The 18,761-nt window shown below is 38.1% G+C and overlaps 1 protein-coding gene across 2 annotated transcripts in view; it reads right to left on the bottom strand.

The window, feature by feature from the left end:
- The window catches only part of TTC1 (tetratricopeptide repeat domain 1), a 33,443-nt gene that overhangs the window by 11,625 nt on the left and 3,057 nt on the right, over positions 1-18,761 (bottom strand). For both annotated transcript variants that reach the window (XM_029997603.2, XM_029997605.2), the window contains exons 3-6: positions 9,237-9,297; positions 7,255-7,367; positions 5,183-5,219; positions 3,307-3,455 (exon numbers count right to left, since the gene is read on the bottom strand). In XM_029997603.2, coding sequence (XP_029853463.1) covers positions 3,307-3,455; positions 5,183-5,219; positions 7,255-7,367; positions 9,237-9,297 — 360 coding nt within the window. The remainder of the gene's footprint in view (positions 1-3,306; positions 3,456-5,182; positions 5,220-7,254; positions 7,368-9,236; positions 9,298-18,761) is intronic.

The raw sequence follows: 18,761 nt of genomic DNA on the forward strand, positions 1-18,761 counted from the left end.
CATTTTGTACAAAGTGTTCTGCACCACATGTGAGCCTAAAGCCTCTGCCTAGTAAAATGAGGTCAAGGAGCAGAAGGTATATGTAACAGTCAACCTCTGTACTTCTCAGCTACAAAATTTAAGAATAAATTACTGATTGTTCCTGAAAGATGGACCGGAAGAACAGCAGCGCTGTTTACAATTCTCTTCTAGCCCAAATCTCCACTGGTTACTGAGCAAGGGGTCTTTTGTGAGATTATTAGAGGCATAGTCACTGAAAGAAAATTGTGGTTTTGCAAGAGCTATAAAGGACAGCATCTATACTTTCAGGGGGTTCCAATCAGCCAAAATACATGTATTTTAAACTCCTTACATTTTGTACCAACTACTGACAGTGTTCTGAAGTCTTAATCTGTGGAGTCCTGACTGGCGGTTTATAACAATCTGTCTGATCTTCACAGTTGTTCTTTGTATAATGAGCTGCTAAAATGCACTCCTTATACACTATTTTACCAAGTAACTGGCTAGATTACACTAGGCCTCACTCTGGAGCTAGTCTAATGCTAAAAGACTACGAGCTACAGAAACTAAACCCCATCGTTTCCTTTATGAATATCAGCAGACTCCTTGGCTGAATTCCTGAATCAAATAAGCCATAGTCTCTGCTAGGAGACTATAAACAAGGCCAACATAAATACTCTTTTCTACACTGTGATGGACCGATCACATTCACTACCCATGCAGTAACGATGTTTGACAAGCTTGTCATTTATTAAGCCATTGCCAAGAGCTAGGTGATAAAGTGCTTTCCTGCTTGCAACTAGATGCATGCAACAAGCATCAGGGGGTTGTTTCACAGTACAGTAAACTGACCTTGTCAGTGGGTGCTGCCAAAAGGGATGGCCCCAATTCCTGCGCTGCCTTGACCATGGCTTCTTTCCTTCTCACTAGCATTTGCAGTAGGACTTGTCTGAGTAAGTATTTACTTTGGGACTTTTTGGTTGCTGCCTTTTTTTGCTCACTTGTTGCTGTTTTTCCCTTTAGCAGAGTTAGTTGTCTGCCAGACTCATATATAGAACCAGCCATCCTAGGGTCGGACGTGAGCTAGTACCAGTGCTAGCACAAGGAAAGCAACTGGACAGCTTTGTAAGCAGCAGGTAGTTAGTACACCAGGTTAGCTGCTTTGTGAAACCATACCCTTACCACTAACAGGAGTTACACAGTTAAGCAGAGTATTTTTCTGCCATCAGTGCAACTGATGCAGTCCCAAAGGAAGTAATTTCAGGCAAGGCTTCTTGTCTAATATGCTATAAAAGCAGTTTCTATTCTGTCACTTACAACACCAAAGTATGGGTAAAAGGTGGTGGTGGTGGGGGAAATCACTACTAATGATTTATTTTCCCAAATGGAGAGTTAAAACAGTTAAACTTAAGCCTTTAAAAAATATTTCTGCATCAACATATTCAAAGTGGTTTTAGAGATAATATTGTGGGTGAAGCAAATGATTTTCTTTTTTTTTTCTTTATGGGGCAGAACACGTTGCAGGTTCACTGATGTGAAGCTGAACTAAAATAATGATGCCCTTTGAAAATTTAACCAGATATAAATAAAGTCAAGTATTGGCATATGGATTTGAGTGCCCAACTAAGAATTACGTTTTAAAATTGCATCCATTTACCTTAAAATGGAAGTAAAGAATAGTTTGGCTGTTGTTTTCCCTGCAGAAGATGGTCAGCTCTTCCCAGGCTCTCTGGTGCTTGCAAACCATTCACCTACCATGACCTGAAGCTCCCAAATTGATAAAAAGTGACCACCACTGTACTTTTTATAGTGGCTACCTTTCATTAGCACATCTTCCTTCAAAACCACAGGCTGTCTGGCTACATCTCTACCGCATTTGTCCCTTCAACACAGCCTTCATAAACTCGTTTCAAAAATAAGAACAGTAAGCAGCCTGTAAGAGGAGCTTTCTCCACAAAATAAGTTTCCCTTCTTACTACCCTTGTGAAAAGACCCTCTGAACTTGTCAAATCCACAGCTCTTTTCCACACTGAGCATTAACATACTAAATATCACTACAAAAATCACTTCCTGCTGGTATTTTACACAAAGAGTTACTTAAAACCTCAAATCAGCAGGCTGTGGCAGTGACTTTAAATTCCCGTTGAGTAGAGATTATTTACATGTTAGATTGGGGTTTCAGGAAGTGCTAGGGGTTTACCTTTTTTATCCAAGCTGACACATCCTAAAGGCCAAGGAAACTTTTAAAGCATTTCCTTACACTTAACAGAGATATGGCAAAGATTCTGCAAGGAACGTTTAATGCTGAAGTCTGAAGTATTTGTAATTTGATTGAAAGTGGTGAAAGCGGACACTGGAACACAGTACTAAGCTGTAGGTTTTTTTTTTTTGTTTGTTTGTTTGTTTTTTTTTTTTTAAGAAAAAAGAAAGTAACTGCATCAGGAGAGAGTGCTGTTTGCAACCACAAATTGCCTTTTTCTTCAAGTGAAAGGCTAAGTTTTTGAAGATTAATAGCAGACTTCAGTCACTTAGTAAAATAACTCAAAGTGACCAATACACACACAAGGCATAGCAAAGAACAGGGACAGAAAACAGATAAATAAAGAAACAAAAATATCAACATTTTAAAGTAGATACAGACATAGATATAGACTGATAGAATCCTGTCTCTGCCATTCTCAAAGTTATAGAATCAAGTCATCAAAAAAAGTAATTATTTTATAATTATGCCATAAACGCATTTGACTCCAAATTTACCAATCAGATAAATAATTCTACTGAAAGAAAACCAGACTCCCACTAATTAAACAGCTAGCAAGAACTGTGTTAATAGGGTGCTTGTATTCTGATCTCCAAATTGCAGATCCGTATTGAAACGATGGCTACTAAAATGCAGCAGTGGTTCAGGCAACCTTTTCTAGCACATGCGTAAATACAATTAACAGCCTCAATCAGAAACTAGAATGAAGCGTGTGTGTGCATGCGCTATTCAACAGCTAAACATATTATTAGATGCTTACAGCTCAGAGTACACATTTACTTTCACTCATTTTACAAAGGTAAAAAGAGGATTATGCTTTATGGACCAGAGACTTGTCACGGAAGTTGTGGCAGTTCACGTAATCTTCCTTACATAAAACCAGATGAGAAAACCACTACACTTTCAGACTAAAAAAAAAAAAAAAAAAAAAAAAAAGTCATCAACACTTCATATGAAGATGCTTGCATAAACAACATTGAATATTTAGAAAAGGAAAGAGAAGACCTTGGTTTAAAGTTAGGCCAAAGTATACTATAAAGGCTTACCATGCAAGCTTCTCTGGCTTGATGAACTGATGGGTCTTTTTCTAGGACTGCCTTATAATCTTCCAGAGCTTCATCTAGTTTTTCTGTTTTTTCATATAGTTCTGCTCTCCTCAGCAAAGCTCTAATATAGTTAGGATCTAATTCCACTGCTACAAAACAAAAACAAAGCACAGTATTTTACCTGAAACATTTCTACACCCCTCAAATGAATTCTTAAGTGTGTATTAAATTCTTAATAGTTATCTTTATAGTGTAGCTAGCTCAGAATCAAGCACAGTTTAAAAGCTAAGTCATAATTCAGAAAAGGCATACATCTGCCTGTGAAAGTCTAATGCAAATGATCATATTTCATTTAAAGTCTACACGCTATCACAGATAGAAGTGATTTATAATGCACAAACATTTAATTTTGCAATACTATATATGCAGAGATTCTAAGTGACGCTTCAGAAATTTTAAGGACCTGTAAGATATTTTTCAACTTTTGTATATTTAATAAGTGTATATTATTAGATTACAGCTAAAGTTAAATATACCTAAAGATACACACAGCAGGGAAAATAAGCGTTTCCCTGCTTATCTCAGTTCAAGTTGAGACAAACTCCAGAACTACTGGTGTTCTTCTGAATTTAATATCAAACAGTCAAAATTGGGTTGGGAATCCACAAACGGTTATATTAGCTCTACAAGTCAGAGGGGCATACTGACTGAATTTAAGCTTTTCCTCTCCTTACTCCCTTGGCAGCCATGACTGTGTTTACAGATGCAGTTAAGACTGAATGGTAAACTTAACAGTAACCTGCAAATGGTAATTTCTCAAAAATTTCTTCATCCATTTTTCATCATAGAAAGAGGGAGTATGAAAGACTGCCCACTTTATAATTACTTACTCATTAAAATGGTTCTTGGGACAATTAAATCAAGGATTATCTAGCTAAATATTCTAGCTTATTTCTTCTGGAAGGACAAAGACAATGCTACAGTCAGCAAGTTGCAGGTTAGTGTGAATTGCTCTGCTGTGCTCCAAGTGTTGCACTGCCGTTTGTAAGCCAAGTCCCTGGGGAGTGTCAAGTGATGGTAGGTTTAAGTCTCACTGCTGCAAAGCAGACCAATTCCCTTTCATCCACTACAAAATTAGCAGAAGTGTTTTTCAAAATGCACCACCACCAAAACATGGCAAACCCACAAAGTGACAGAGGCGAGCTAGAATTTGTTACCTTCAAGAATACTTTTAGCATGTACAAACTCATATTTACGGTACAAGCAGTACTGGCACGCAGCCATTGGATTAGTTTTCTGATTGGTAACATGGACCTTTTTCCCCAGCTGTCATGGGGAGTTTAACAAATATTCAAGCATGGGTGAGTGGGTGGAAGCAATAAAGCAATACACAGCTGAAATGATTTTGCCAGAAGTTGCAGAGAGAAAACCATGCAGGACAAGAACAGGAGAGCATAACCCCTTGTGACAAAGCAAAAGCCTTGCATAAAAGGGACTTGATAATGCTTTTAATTCTGTAAGGCCTCATGGTTCTTGGAATCTGGGATTAAACCAAGTTCTGGGGGGGAATAGCAGGGGGAAATGGGTTTAAAATAGTACGTGTAAGGAAACAGCTTCTTTAATAAAAAGACTTCGCTATTAAAAAGAAGTAAAACAGCAGCCTTATTGGCACAAGAGAATAGAAAGTAAATTATTGCAGACAGAAAAAGTTTGATAGACATTTTACAAAATAAATAATATAAAGAATTCTTTTCTTTAAATTCTTTAAAGACCCTTATGCCCAAAATTACAGCTCTGCAGTAAGGCACTAAATGGCATAATTTATGCATGACAGATCTGGCACAAGAGCAGCACATAGAAAAAAAAAAAGTCATACCTTTGCTGCAGTCACTTAGGGCAGCTTCCGTCTTGTCCTAGAGTACAAAATAGTTTTGTTATATTTAAATCCTATTTCTTGTGAAACAGATTATTTACAATTGCAAGCAAAAAGGTTTGTCTGGCATTCCAAGGAACTGGGATGTTCATGTAATCAAGGCTTTTCATACCGTTGTTTCTGATGTAAAGCTCTTTACCAGTGATTAGCTTCCTCTCTGTGAAGGTTGCCAGTGTTCAAACTGCACGGCTGCCCCACTAATCGGTCTGCACTGAACAGCCGGCAGCAAGCTACAGTCAAAAGGCTGAGTCACATCTGCAGGCCTTGGCTTAACTGAGCTACAGCTTTTCTACCTTTGTCAATTAATTAAGGGGTTGGAATAGACGGTTCCCAAGAGCCTCAGATAAATTCTTGTCTGTACAAGCTAACACATTTGGAAAGCAGATACTGCCTTTAGCACTAATACAGCTTTCTCTACAAGGGACAGTGCATAAGGCTTCCAGAAGTGGTAGGGACAAGATTTTAGTGCACCCAGACAACCATAGTTAGAAGATGACAGCCAGGCAATCTGCTTATAATGAAACAAGAAAAAAAGCAAAAGAGCCAAGACAGAGATCCTATTTTCATCCAAACTAAAAGGGCTTAAAAAAAACCCAACCCAAAATGCAGGCTGTTCTGTGCTTGTATTGTTGATCTAAGTGGTAGTAATCTTTCTACACCCAAGGAACTATTTTCTCCTCCATAAAACACAAGCTGTCTCAGAAGAGAATGCCTCACAAGCTTTTAGTGTAGTGCAAAGCAAATGGGTGCAGCAGGTATGGAAGAACAAACTTAATGGGGAAAGTTTGAAAATAGATTCATATTATTAATGAGTAATGTATTGGTCTGTCAGGTTCCACTGATCTATCCTGGTGAGATACACTAGTTTGTGCACAGCTCTTTTATGATCTTGGCCTCTGTAGGGGGCTATTGGATTAGTTTCTCAGTGATATCAATAGTTAACATCTGGATTATGAGGAGGTTTTTCAGTTTACAGCTTTCATATTTGAAAGGTTCCAGCATCTGTTATTACAGATTTTATTCCATTTTTTCCTTGCCTGCTCAAACAATTCACTATCCCAACAGCAAGTTAGTTAACTCTAGCCAAACAAGAATACTCTATGCTGAGTAAGAATTTATTTATTTATGCCTAAATATGGCTGCAAGGTACATTTCTGAACAGAGCTGCATCTGTCTCAATACTGGAGGAAAACTGCAAGAAAGTTCCCTTTGCTGGAGGGTAAACTGAGGATAGGAGTTAACTGTGCTATTTTTCTATAATAATTTAATCTTAAACACAAAGGCAAAAATAGGGAGTAATTTCTCCTGAATTCTTAGTATCTCCTCTTTCTAAAGAAGTGAAAGTTTCTGTTCAGACAGATTGTGTTCTGTGCCTTCCATGCTACTTAAGTTTATTGCTGATTCTGGTTAACATCTGGGCACCTGTCCCTGGTGAAGGAATAGAAAACATATGAAGAAAGCTGCAGCCATTCTATCCAGACCATGCCCTACTATATAGGTCTGTCCTACTACATAGCAACTGTGAAGGAAGCAGACTAACTGAATTAATAAAGCCCTATTTAGGAAGTCCTGCTTATGCCTCAAAGCATTTGAGCCAATTAAATGAAGACAAGTATATGACAATCCAGGCTTTTAAAAAAACCACTAACTAGCTACAATTCTATACAATCTAATACATGGTCTGCATACATTAAACATGCTCAAAGACATCTGTTCTACATGAACTTTGAATTTCATTAAAATAGAGAGAATGAAAGAAAAAATCAGTGGTTTTAACATAATGCAGCAGAACAACTTTGAACAGCTGTTCCAACTGCAACTTTCAGGTTTGTATTAATCCTCAGTAAAGCCAAGCATACCAGCATTTCTACTGGGAGCATGACAGACTGAGCAAGCAGCAAAACCTGCAAACAGCTTTATTCCTTTGCCCTCCTTTATGCACCCCTAATGACTTCATTATTGCATTTGTCATATAATCAATACATGGTGTTTCATAAAATAAAAAGAATATTCACCTGTTTCATTTTTGCAGCAGCTCTGTTTGAAAATAAAACAGCCCTATCTTTTTGGAAGCAGGCTGGACAAATCTGCAGAGCCTTTGTGTAGGAGTCTTCTGCCTCTCCATAGTCTGCAGATGCAATAGCAAAAAAACCAGAACAGACAATTTATTTCAAATAGCAGTACAGTCAGTGAACAACATGGCTAGGATTTCTTTGGAAACATTTCTCAACATATGATGCAATATTAAACCAGAATCAGTAGCTGCTCTCAGACAAAGTACATTACTAAGTAGTACATAGATCAATGACAATTATTTTAAAATCAACACCCTTGTAAAAGCAGAAATACAGTCCTGAGCTTAATGTAACAAGTGCAGCATGACGTGCATATAATTCTCATCCCCGAAATTGTTTCATTCAATTTGAGTACCAGCCTTAGAGGTAGAATCTCTTCAGTGTATCTTTGATCTGACAGGAAGCATGTACTGAAACACGCCACTGCACCGATACCTGTTCAAAGCAGCTATGGCGATATTTTATTTGCCACATCATCTTCAATGACTGACTTAAAGGTCAGTCACCACAAACCCATTATCACTTGAAGGTCATCCATCATCAAGTCTGGTCTAAAGCAAGGACCTGTGGTTTACCACCAAGTTATTAATTTTCTAATAAAGGTAGAGTCAAGAGTGAAAAGGCCCTATACTGACTCTGAACAACGGCTCGCCAGCTGACAAGTGCATTGTCCTCAAACCAGGGCAATTCTTTCTGTGAACATTAGCTGGTGACCATCCAGGTGCTTAAAAGGTTGTGTATTTCTGATTAGTAAGCACTTTGGCAGGCACAGGCACACTGAAAAGATGTGCCGAAGAATTTGTCAAGAAGAGGCTATGGATGAGACTTCACAAGATGATTCAGCCAACCTTACAGGCTTGCTGCTTTCATGGTCCGAGCAGTTCCCTTCTGCCTGCTCTGATGCTTGCCTGAATTGGTAAATCATTCCCCAGGAATCTTGCTCTCTTAGCCCACAATAAGACACCTCCAACTGGAAGGCCACTGTCGGTTATCAGGGTATACTTCTGGGAAGGGGAAATTACTTGTGTCCCTGCCGACTGGGGAAAGTATGAATCTGCATTTCCTGGTTTCTTTGTGAATCCCCTAGCCACCAGAACATTAAATGAAAGGTAGGTGTCAGAATCACTTCTCCCTTTATGTTTTTTAATTAAAAGCATTAGTACAGTTATTTATTACTGACCTCAAACCTGTTGTTATGTATTAACTATGTTCAGAACATGTCTAGTTCTGGCATAACCTAGAAATTTACACATCACTAGATTTTTATTTTTTTTTAATATATGTATGTGTGCATACATGTACATCTCTACATATACACACATAGCCATGTGTGCACATCTCTATATACACATATACATGTACATCTATATGTACATAGATGTACATGTAAGTACATATAGATATACATACATGTGTGTATATATGTATATATAGATGTCTGTATATATACGTACACACACATACATAAAGAAAATGTACAACAGATAGAGTCAGTGGATAAAAAGAAACATGCAAATGTACAAAGGAATGAGCGCGCTACTGGGCCACCAAGTCCTGCATCAATTCTACGCACACGCATTAGCAAAACTCAGAGCCTAGTGGAAGCCTTTTTTGATTAGTAAAAGAAATCATGGCACTTGGAAGGCAGTCAATTCTCTATCATGTTCTTGGATTTAAACACTTAGTTTTCATGAGAATACTGCTTTAGTAATCCAAGTCTTTGTGATTTAAACTTAACTCTTAAGGACGTCTGCTATCTTTTTCTGTTCTCTAGAGCCAGATGAAAAATTATATAGATGATAAATTTGAACAATGATAGGTGTGAGATCTTCCTATGGGTTTTCTACAACATCACCATGATGGCTAAGTATTAATTTAAGATTCTGTAACATCCATATGGTGTTAAAAGATTATCAACCCACCTCCTTTCTTGAACTGCTCATTTCCTTTCTCTTTCAGCGTTGTGCTCTCCTTTCTTCTTTTCTACAAAAGAAAAGACAATGTCTCAAAGTATTTAATTGAAATGAACAAGTAGGTCAGCTGCAGTTCCAAATAAAATATGAATAGAAATCAGAACAAAAATGTAACCTGAAGAATTTTAACTAGTACCAAGATCGCATGCTTGTAGTCATTGTGACATGATACACTTTATATACCCATGAAACACTGGAGTATAACAACAAGGCAATTAAAAAGCTCCAGTTCATGGACAACAGTATGCAGAAAGAGCATTCATAGTGAATTACAAGGTTTAAACTAATATGTTAGCTTTTTAGCTGGCTGTTTCCTTCTCCTTTCCAACTCAATTTAATTCAATCAGTGCAGGTCAACTATGTAGAATATATTTTAGATGTAAAGTCTCAAAAGTTTTGCTTGAAATAATTCCACCTCAGAAATTCGTAGTTACTTTCAGAGATGTACAAAGCATGTTGAGCTGACTGCATTAGAAACAGGTCCATGGATAATACTGCCCTGAAAGATTTCTTATGCAGAGAGAGTGACTAAACCATCAGACCCAGGAAGATTGTTCTGTTATACAGTGAAAATTGCACATGCTAAGCAGAGTTGTGTTTTCAGCCATGAATATTTTAACAGTACTCTTGGCACAAGTGAAGTTGACATGAATGCTCTTAGCCTTTGACACAGAAAACACAGGATTTCACCAAGCCATCTCTTCAACCTATTTACAATGGAAGTCTTTCACAAGCAGACATACCTCACACAAGTAAAGACAAAGCACTCCAAGTAAGACAGTAACATCAAGAAGCAATGCTCATGTTCATGAATCATTTCTATGGTAGAAAAATGATTATTTGACCACTGATTTTGGCCCCAACACACATGCAGACACAAAGGACTTAAATCAAGGTGTCTATAAATTACAGATCATTGAGCAATTAAAAAGCCAACACTAGGAAAAGGAGCAGTTTCCTTTCCTGCAGATTGTGTAAATCAAGGATTAATGCAATTATCAATATCGCACAGAACATCTCCTTGGAAACAGCTAAATATAGTACTCTTTGTGGAGCACTGCACCATCTCACAGCTACGCCACGTAGCTGACAAACAATACAAAACAGAGGGTCTCTCCTCTTGGTTTTATTGGTTTTGGAAAGTAATTCACCTGACCATTGTCACCATCTTAGTAATAACAGATCACAACGCTCTGAAAACTAGGCTCAGGGGAATGGCATTCAGTTGTGACACACAAAATTACACAGTAAAATATCTGACCCTTTCGATACATGCCTACATCACTAAATTTTTTCCTGTTGCCTATTAAATATGTTTTCTAATACTCATTGCTCCTCACATTTAAAAAAACCCTCAAAAACCAGAACATAGGTCAGACAAAACATGCACCCCTATTTAGAAACTGGCTTTCCTCCAAGGTGGACTGACAAACCTACACAAGTCCTTCCACAATGTCACTTGCACCAACATACACAAGCCAGTTGATGCTTTCTAAATGTGAGCGTACAAACAAATTTAACCACTTAAGGCACAAGCAGCATTCAAAGCACCAATTCTTTGTATGTATGCAGGTTTCTGCTGTTCAGCACAGGAAGTATGTAACTGCGCTTGAAGGCTGTACCCAAACTTTTGAAGTGCCACACAAAACAGCTCCAGCAAGGTCACTGCCACATGCACAGTTGACCCTCCACAGAAAGCAATTTTTATAACATCTTGAATGCATATAGAGTGAAAGCCCAACAGAAGTAATTTTCACATCAGTGAACAAAGCAGCCAGATTTCAGCACAGAACAGGTTTGGAGATGATGATCCTACCGGAAAACATGAAAGATCTACATAGACAACCCTCATTCAAGAAAAGAAATGCTTGAAACACTACCCCTACTGACTTCATTGCTCATGACCTATTTAAGAACTGGCCTTTAAGTGCCATTAACTGATTCACTGTTGCATAAGGTAGAGTTATAACTCTACAATAACGAAAGAATTTTTTTTCATAAAATGAGAACTACAGCGTGGTCGCAGTACTCCTGATGCAGAAACCCTAAAATCAAGGAATACTGGGTGAAAAGCTTTACCTGTATTATCATTATTTTGTTTCATTTTATTAGAATTATTACAAAATATTACATGTTTACCCCAGTTAAGAATTAAACACTAATATAAAAATGATTTGCAGCAAGGCGGCTTCAGGAAAAGAAGCTTGATATTTAAAAAAAAAAAAAAAAAAAAGAGTGAAAGGAAAAAAAAAAAAATTCTTCACTTGTGGGATTCCTCCTCAGGTAGCCAAGAAGATGGTGACCTAGAGTCTCAACAGCACAGAAGAATGACCAAGGTGGCTGTATGGCCATGTTCGCTGGGGAAACATGGGCAGATGAAAGTTCTGAGCAACTGAAGAGTTTAAGGACTGTCACGCTGGGAAGCTGATGATTCATACAACTCTCCTCCGAAAGCCTGTTCCTTTGTACGTCCTCTTGCCTGCAAATCAAACTGCACAAACTTGAAGAATAGAGGACTATTAGTCACATAATTGTTACAGACATACAAATGTCAGTGACAGTCTTGTGGTCACTTCTGATTATTTGACCAGAAAAGGTGTTGTCTAAGCACGTTTCAGAAGCCAGCAGCATTGTTAAGAACACCGTATATGGTTTTGCAGCTTACTCAGCTCCCTGGAAAGCAGCAATGCAAGCAATGCAGTCCTGGTTCCAAACCAGTATTTCTGTTATAGCTTGACCAACATTTTCATGATATCCCTGTATTACGGGTTTCAGGCGGTCCCTTAAGTTCCAAACTGTACAAGTTTTCACAGTATTTTTAAAAAAGGTAAAGTCTATAGGGTACCTCACACTTCATTCTGGATTGAAGTATGACCCATAAACAATACATAGTAGCAGACTATCCCTAGAAGCAAATTCCTCTGACTTTTCCACAAGATGTAAAAGCATATGTATTAGCACGTCACATCCTAAATGCACTGCCCTCTGAAGCACACTATGTATTTGTGAAATAAATACATCATTTATGCCTCCATATATACATTTCTTTAACAGAAAATCCTAACACAAAAGCAGTGGAAAGTCAACTATTTTGGATTAATTTACATTTAACCTGAAAGGACTGGTCCAATGGGTGCTGTCAGAAACTGTCTTCTATTCAAATTCAGGGTAAACAAAAACAAAACACCAACAAAAAAACCCTCCAAACCCAAAAACTAAACCACTGTTAGAAGACATAACCTCTCCACTCAGTACGCTAAATTTCCAGCTTCGATGGACAATTGCAAATTGACTGGTCACCAGTTTACTGTGATCATATCAGCCCAGAGTGAAAAAATTGCAAGTGACTTGTCCTTGGGACAAATTTTGCACAATGTCATTTCAGTGTCCCTACCCACTCATTTTTCAGAAAAAGATTTAAGTAGCTGCAGGGCAGGCTACCCTTTCCTCAGCAAGGGAAGTAGGTCAGACTGAACTCCTAGAATGCTCTGCCTACGGAAAATATATCTTGACCCACTATATTCCCTGAGGCTGCTCATATATGACATTGGGGTCAGGCACAACTTCCCCAACTTACATTATGATTATTCAAAGTCAGCAAAATCTTAAGGCTTGTTTTTTGCAAATTTTATTAACACAAAGATGACAAATTCTGAGTGGCAGGCATTAGTTTTTGATGTACAAAGTAAAAAAAAAATTTTTTTTTTTGAAGTCCAAAAGAAATAACTACATTTAACTAGTAATATGATTCTTACAGGATCTGATTAGAAATGTTGACATATTTGGATACTGAATTACAATTGTCCATATTCTGAAGAAATTAGGATCCTAACATAAACCTGCTTGGCAAGCAAGAGGTACTGAAGATTAAGGCCTGATCTGAAGTAACAAGAAAAGACAGCTTGGCCTTCTGACAATAAAGTAAAACAATTCAAAAGAAAGGCCATCAAACACAGTCAGTCGCTGGACCTCAGCTACTCTGCCAAAAAACGCAGGGTTAAAAATAAAAGCATTAAAATATTATTCCACTATTAGAGAAGAAAGCAACCTACCTATTTTCACTGTTTGTTTTGGAAGTAACCTATGTAACAAAAGTGCTGGAAGTGAAATCCTTAAATATAGCTGGTAAGAGCTGAAGGACAAACACCCTCAGTTTGTAATGCTTCCAACTATGCTTCCTCTGGTGGGTCCTATGCATTTTATTTGATCAATTGATTTAACTTTGCTAGGAACTGTTCTTGGCTCCAGTTTTGTCAAGAACAGCAAATGCGTACTCTCTTCTCTGTAAGGCTATTTATACAGTGTGACAATGCACATCTGCATCTCATATACCCTTTTGTAAGGTCACCAAGTAGCAGTCAATTTAAAATTACTGGAGTTCAAAGGGTGCACGGAAGCAAGGAATTTAAACAGATATGGAATATATTTTTCAGCTTCAAACACCAATTCTATTGCTAAGTCATCCATTAGCGGTCATCTGCTTCCCCCTGCAGTTTTGTGAAGCTATTGCGGTATCATGCATTCAAGGATCTGAATTTCAATTTAATGTTGTAGTCACTCAAAAAATCCTTTTTCAAATCTTGCTAGAGTTGTCACTTGAAAACTGTGCCAAATCTGCCGTCTACACTCAAGAGGTAGAGTAATAAGCATTGCTAGACTGTGGCCGATCTCTGCTCATTGTAACTCCATGGTAGACACATTAGTCTTTCTACTGCCAAATCACTACCTTTTCCTGAAATTGTAAGCAGCACTTCAGACAATAGGTCACATCCATCCATGACAGTCGGTTTAAGTCAACATGCCAGACTAACTGTGACTATTCCTGAGTGACAATACATGCCATTCAGTTGTTCCAGTTTCAGAGGCAGCAGCCTCAGGCAGAAAAGTGGAGCTGACCACTTAATCCATCACCACCACAAGTCAAAAAGGTCTCAATTTGACAGTATCAGCATCTTCCAGACAAATGCAAAAATTAATATAAGACTAAAATGAGATAGCAGCACTGAAAGAAAGATGAAGGTATACTTTTTCACTCTTTCTATTAAATTGCCATCCAACAAAAGACTTTTATAACTCAAAGAACTATAAATCACACAGGGATATTATAAATCCAGATTTTATCCCAGTTCTTCTCACCAGCACTTGGAATTAATTACTCTAGCAGATACAGATATACTTCTCAAATGTACGTCTCCAAGCTTTGATTAACTCAGAAAATACAACAGGATGTTTTTTTTTCTCTTTTGCAAGCCATAAGACAGGGCAGTTTTAGTCTAGCAATCCACCTTTTCCTCCAATTTGACCAAAGCGGTAGCTTATTTAGTATTGGTGCTGTACTGTATACAGGATTCAGATTATTAAACTAGGTAATTTGAGTAAGGGGATCATCTTTTATTACAGTCACAAGATTGCATTGTGATACCTTCAAAACCCAATTGTCTTGCAAGTTTTATTGCTATACAGTTGGATTGTCTCATGTGTTAATAACCTGGGATTTTTTTTTTTTTTTTTTTTTTTTTTTTGTCCAGTCACATAATTCTTCCTGGAAAGAGTTCTGAGACCATCTGCAAGTGATCAACATCTGAGGACTGCTCCAAAATATGACTGACTTCACTGTATCCCTCTTCCATTTTGTATTTTAGCTTTTATTTTGTAAATACTATAGAAAAAACAGCAACTTTGACAGAGTCAAGGTTACTATACTATATTGGACAGTCAGAACTAGGAAAACACCAAATGCTGAAATGAATGACTACACCTGAGAAGCCACCTCAGAAGAAATCCCAGATCAGTTCTTCAACCCTTGGAAAAGCAAATTCTATACAGAAGCTAGAATTTATGGAAGAACAATGGGATCAACCTAAAGCACAGGAAAGAAAAGGTGAGGAGAGGAGCAGTTTAAAGGAAATTTCTTGATTAAGACCATGTTCTCTAACACATCCTAGAACCTCTGGAGAAAACAGAATAAAAAAAAAACAAACCCAAACCCAAACCAAAACAAAAGGAAGTTTTACTGTTTAGCCCAGAACTGAAAAAATCTTAGGTATAACACAAAAACATTATTTCTCAAAGATCAGTTTCACTTAATTCTTACAGAGTTGCTAACAAAATACTAATCAAGAATCTCCTCTACTAGAGCTGTGTTCCTCGTCTTGCTGACACATTTCCTAGTGTTAAAATAGAAGCTGAACATGATTACAGCCAGCTGTAGCTCTAATGCACATGCAACAGCCCAAAGAAGGGAATTGCTTTTGAGGAATATTAGATACTTATTCCAGGGTCTTACAGCAGCTAGAAAGGAGTGTTCTATATCCAAAATAAGAGCTTACTAGGCCAGGTGCTTAAGTCTTTGCCAGACAAGGCCCAAAGAACAAGACATCTGTCATGATGGAAGAGCATGAGGGATTCAGAATCTTGCTGCTGGATAAACTCATAATTAATGGGTGTCCCCCCAGAAGAGGACCAGGTCAGACTGAAACAATTACCATGTAACAGCTGTTGGGTGTCTTCTGATTAATTCTGCAGACTAGACCAATGTCAAAGCCATCACTGTCAATGACAACTAACCAGAAAAATCTGTTTGTAATGCATCAAAAGCAATTTACTGCTCAGTGCCTCTGCTGAGGCAGCAATCAGCATGCTTTTGAAACAACAACAACAAAATCTTATAAAAGTGAATTTTGTTTCAGGCTGCTTAATTGTGGAGTTGCAAGTCCAGACAAGTAACCAGGCTCTATGCTACACCTGTTTTTAAGAATACTTCTTGCAGGTTTGTCTCTTAATATCCCTTCAAGTACTTATTTTGCTTCATTGTGTAGTAGACTTCTTACAGGATTGGTACTGTTTCCCTGGAAGTAATTCCCGTTGCTGAAAATTAGAAATCTCACTGTATGGGGCTCTCAAAATATAATGGAGAGAAAATACACAACCGCTTGCTCCTTTAGTTTGATCTCTGCAGCAGCTTCTGCATGAGTGAGAATTTCTACTCAGAGCTGCTACCATGAAAGCTTGCACATAAGATGCACATAAACACACACAGCAAGGACTAGAATCTCTCTTTGCATCTCCAGAATAAATTAGAGAGTTTCTTTTCTACAGCCTAGTTACCGGAGAACATCACTTAAAAGAACTCATTTATTAAAGCTGCTAAAACACAACAATGGGCTTAGTTTAAAAAAAACCCCAAACTATTAAGATGTAGCCCCATAAATTTGAGCAGGGCTAACATTCAGCTCTCCTTATGACTTGAGTACATAGTTTATGGTTGGTGCTGCAACCACAGTTCATGGGAAGTTTTTCTTATTTAGGCAAGTAGTCTAATTGAAGAAAATCCATCTACCCCTGTATGCCATCATGAGGCTGCCATTTGATGTCTACTTTTACCAGCACTGCCCTTGATCTAAAAATACAGCATTATTTTTCATCTGAATCATTCCCTGTAACTGGTTCACTGCACATTCACACAGAGAGGTGTGCTAGCACAATGAAGGAGGCAGCAGGGGGCTGAGAATAACTGATCAAGGACTGCCTAAGTAGCAAACACAGCACTGCTGCTGAGTGTCTGGTCACAACCTGAACAGTCAAATAAACAAGCTCTGAATATTTCTGCCTCATTTTCTCCAGCTGAAAAAAAAAAAAAAAAAATCATGTTGCCCTTCTTCTCTAAAACGACCTTTTGAGTAATTGGAAGGAGGTTTAAAATGTTTGAAAAACTCTGAATAAACAGATGTACTGCAGCTGCTTTCAGACCATAACTGGAGTATTTTTTCTTAAAAGCTGCATCATATAACAAATTCTTTTAATAATCAAAATATATAGAACATTTCACTTTTAAAAATAAAATAAAATATTTAGCCATCAATTCCAGGTGTCATGAAGAAAGCTGGAGTGGCAATTTAGGAATGACCCACCCCCATGTTTTTACTACACAGAGAATGTAAGGTGAGACAGGGTAAGATCATCCCAATGGGCTACTCCAATAGTTGTAACAACTGCTGTAAGATTCTAATTCCTCAGCTCTGCTTATAAAAGATACCAACAATATAGCTGTATTTTAAAGACTGCTTATATAATCCATGCAGAGAGCTCTCTACGGAACATAAACAAAGTTCACAATGTAAATATTGCCAATCTAATAGTTATGGTGATACTAAGAGATGGAATCCCTCCATTTTGTTAGCTATAATCGTAAACCAAGCTGAAGGGCACAATTGCTCAATACCACTGGAAATAAACCTACAGAAAGGTAAGAACTGCAGCTGTCTCAATACTTTCTCTAAGGAAATCTTTCCAGCTTTAAACAGTTATTATTTTGTACTCCCATAGCACCTTTCAATGGAGTTCCACAAAGCTGAATGCAAGTATTCAACATTCACAATTCTTCTGCTCCTTTTACAGAAGGCAAAAATTGATGTTCAAAATTAAATGGTTACCTAATAATACAACAGAAACAAGGGCAGCACAAAAACTAAGATACCCAATTTCCAGGCCTGCTGCTCTTTCTAGAGTTTAGTTCTATGACATAATTTCCTCACAGTTTTTAGCATTTTGTCTATGAAACTCTCAAGCTGCCTTCAAGTCATAGGCTGCTGCAGAAGCCTCATCGTGACTGATGATGACAATGCTCCTTGTTGTACAAGCAATAAATACAAGTAGAAAAAAGGGACTGTTTAGTCTAAACTGGAAGAGACACAAGGGCAATGTGATGTTTTTTCTGTGTAGTAAGTAGGTCAAGGGAAGTGATTCTTGCCCTCTGTTCAGCACCTGAGAGAATTCATTTGGAGAGTGCCCAGTTTTGGTGTCCCCGCCATACAAGAAAAAAAAAAAAAAGAAAAAAGAAGACAGACATCAACTTCCCAGAGGGAGTCCAGCAGAAGGCCCCCAAGATGGTCAAGACACGGGAGACCATGACCTAAGCAGACAGCCTAGGAGAACTGAGTTTGTTCAGCCTTAGGAAAAGGTGGCTCAGGCGAGACTTCATTGCTAGAGAAAACGGCGACAGACTTTTCCTGTAGGCATGCAGAAAAAGGAGGGCCAGTGATCACAAGTTGCAACAAAGGAAATCTAATTAAATATGAGGAAAAAAGTTTCCACCATGAGGGCAGTTAAACACTAGAACAGGGGCCCAGAGAGGCTGTGCAGTCTCCAGATTCAGAGATGTCTGCGTGGCTCTGGGCAGGCTGATCTATTTGATCTAACTTTGCACAGGAGGTTGGACTAGATGACCTCCAGAGGCCCTTTCAGGCAAGGGATGCACCAGATAACCTGACAACCTCTTGAGATTTCTGCCCTGCCCCCCCCCCCCCCCCCCCTTATTCATTATTAGATCTCAAAATATTACAACTGGCAAGCATCATTATGCCCATTTTACATACGTCAAAATTGAGAGACAGAGAGAGAGATACGAAGTGATTTCCACAAGGTCAAGCAGCAGACAAGTGTTACATTTAGTCTCATTCCTACTTCAATGAGATT

This window comes from Aquila chrysaetos, chromosome 22 (genome assembly GCF_900496995.4).
Source record: "Aquila chrysaetos chrysaetos chromosome 22, bAquChr1.4, whole genome shotgun sequence".
NCBI lineage: Eukaryota > Metazoa > Chordata > Aves > Accipitriformes > Accipitridae > Aquila > Aquila chrysaetos.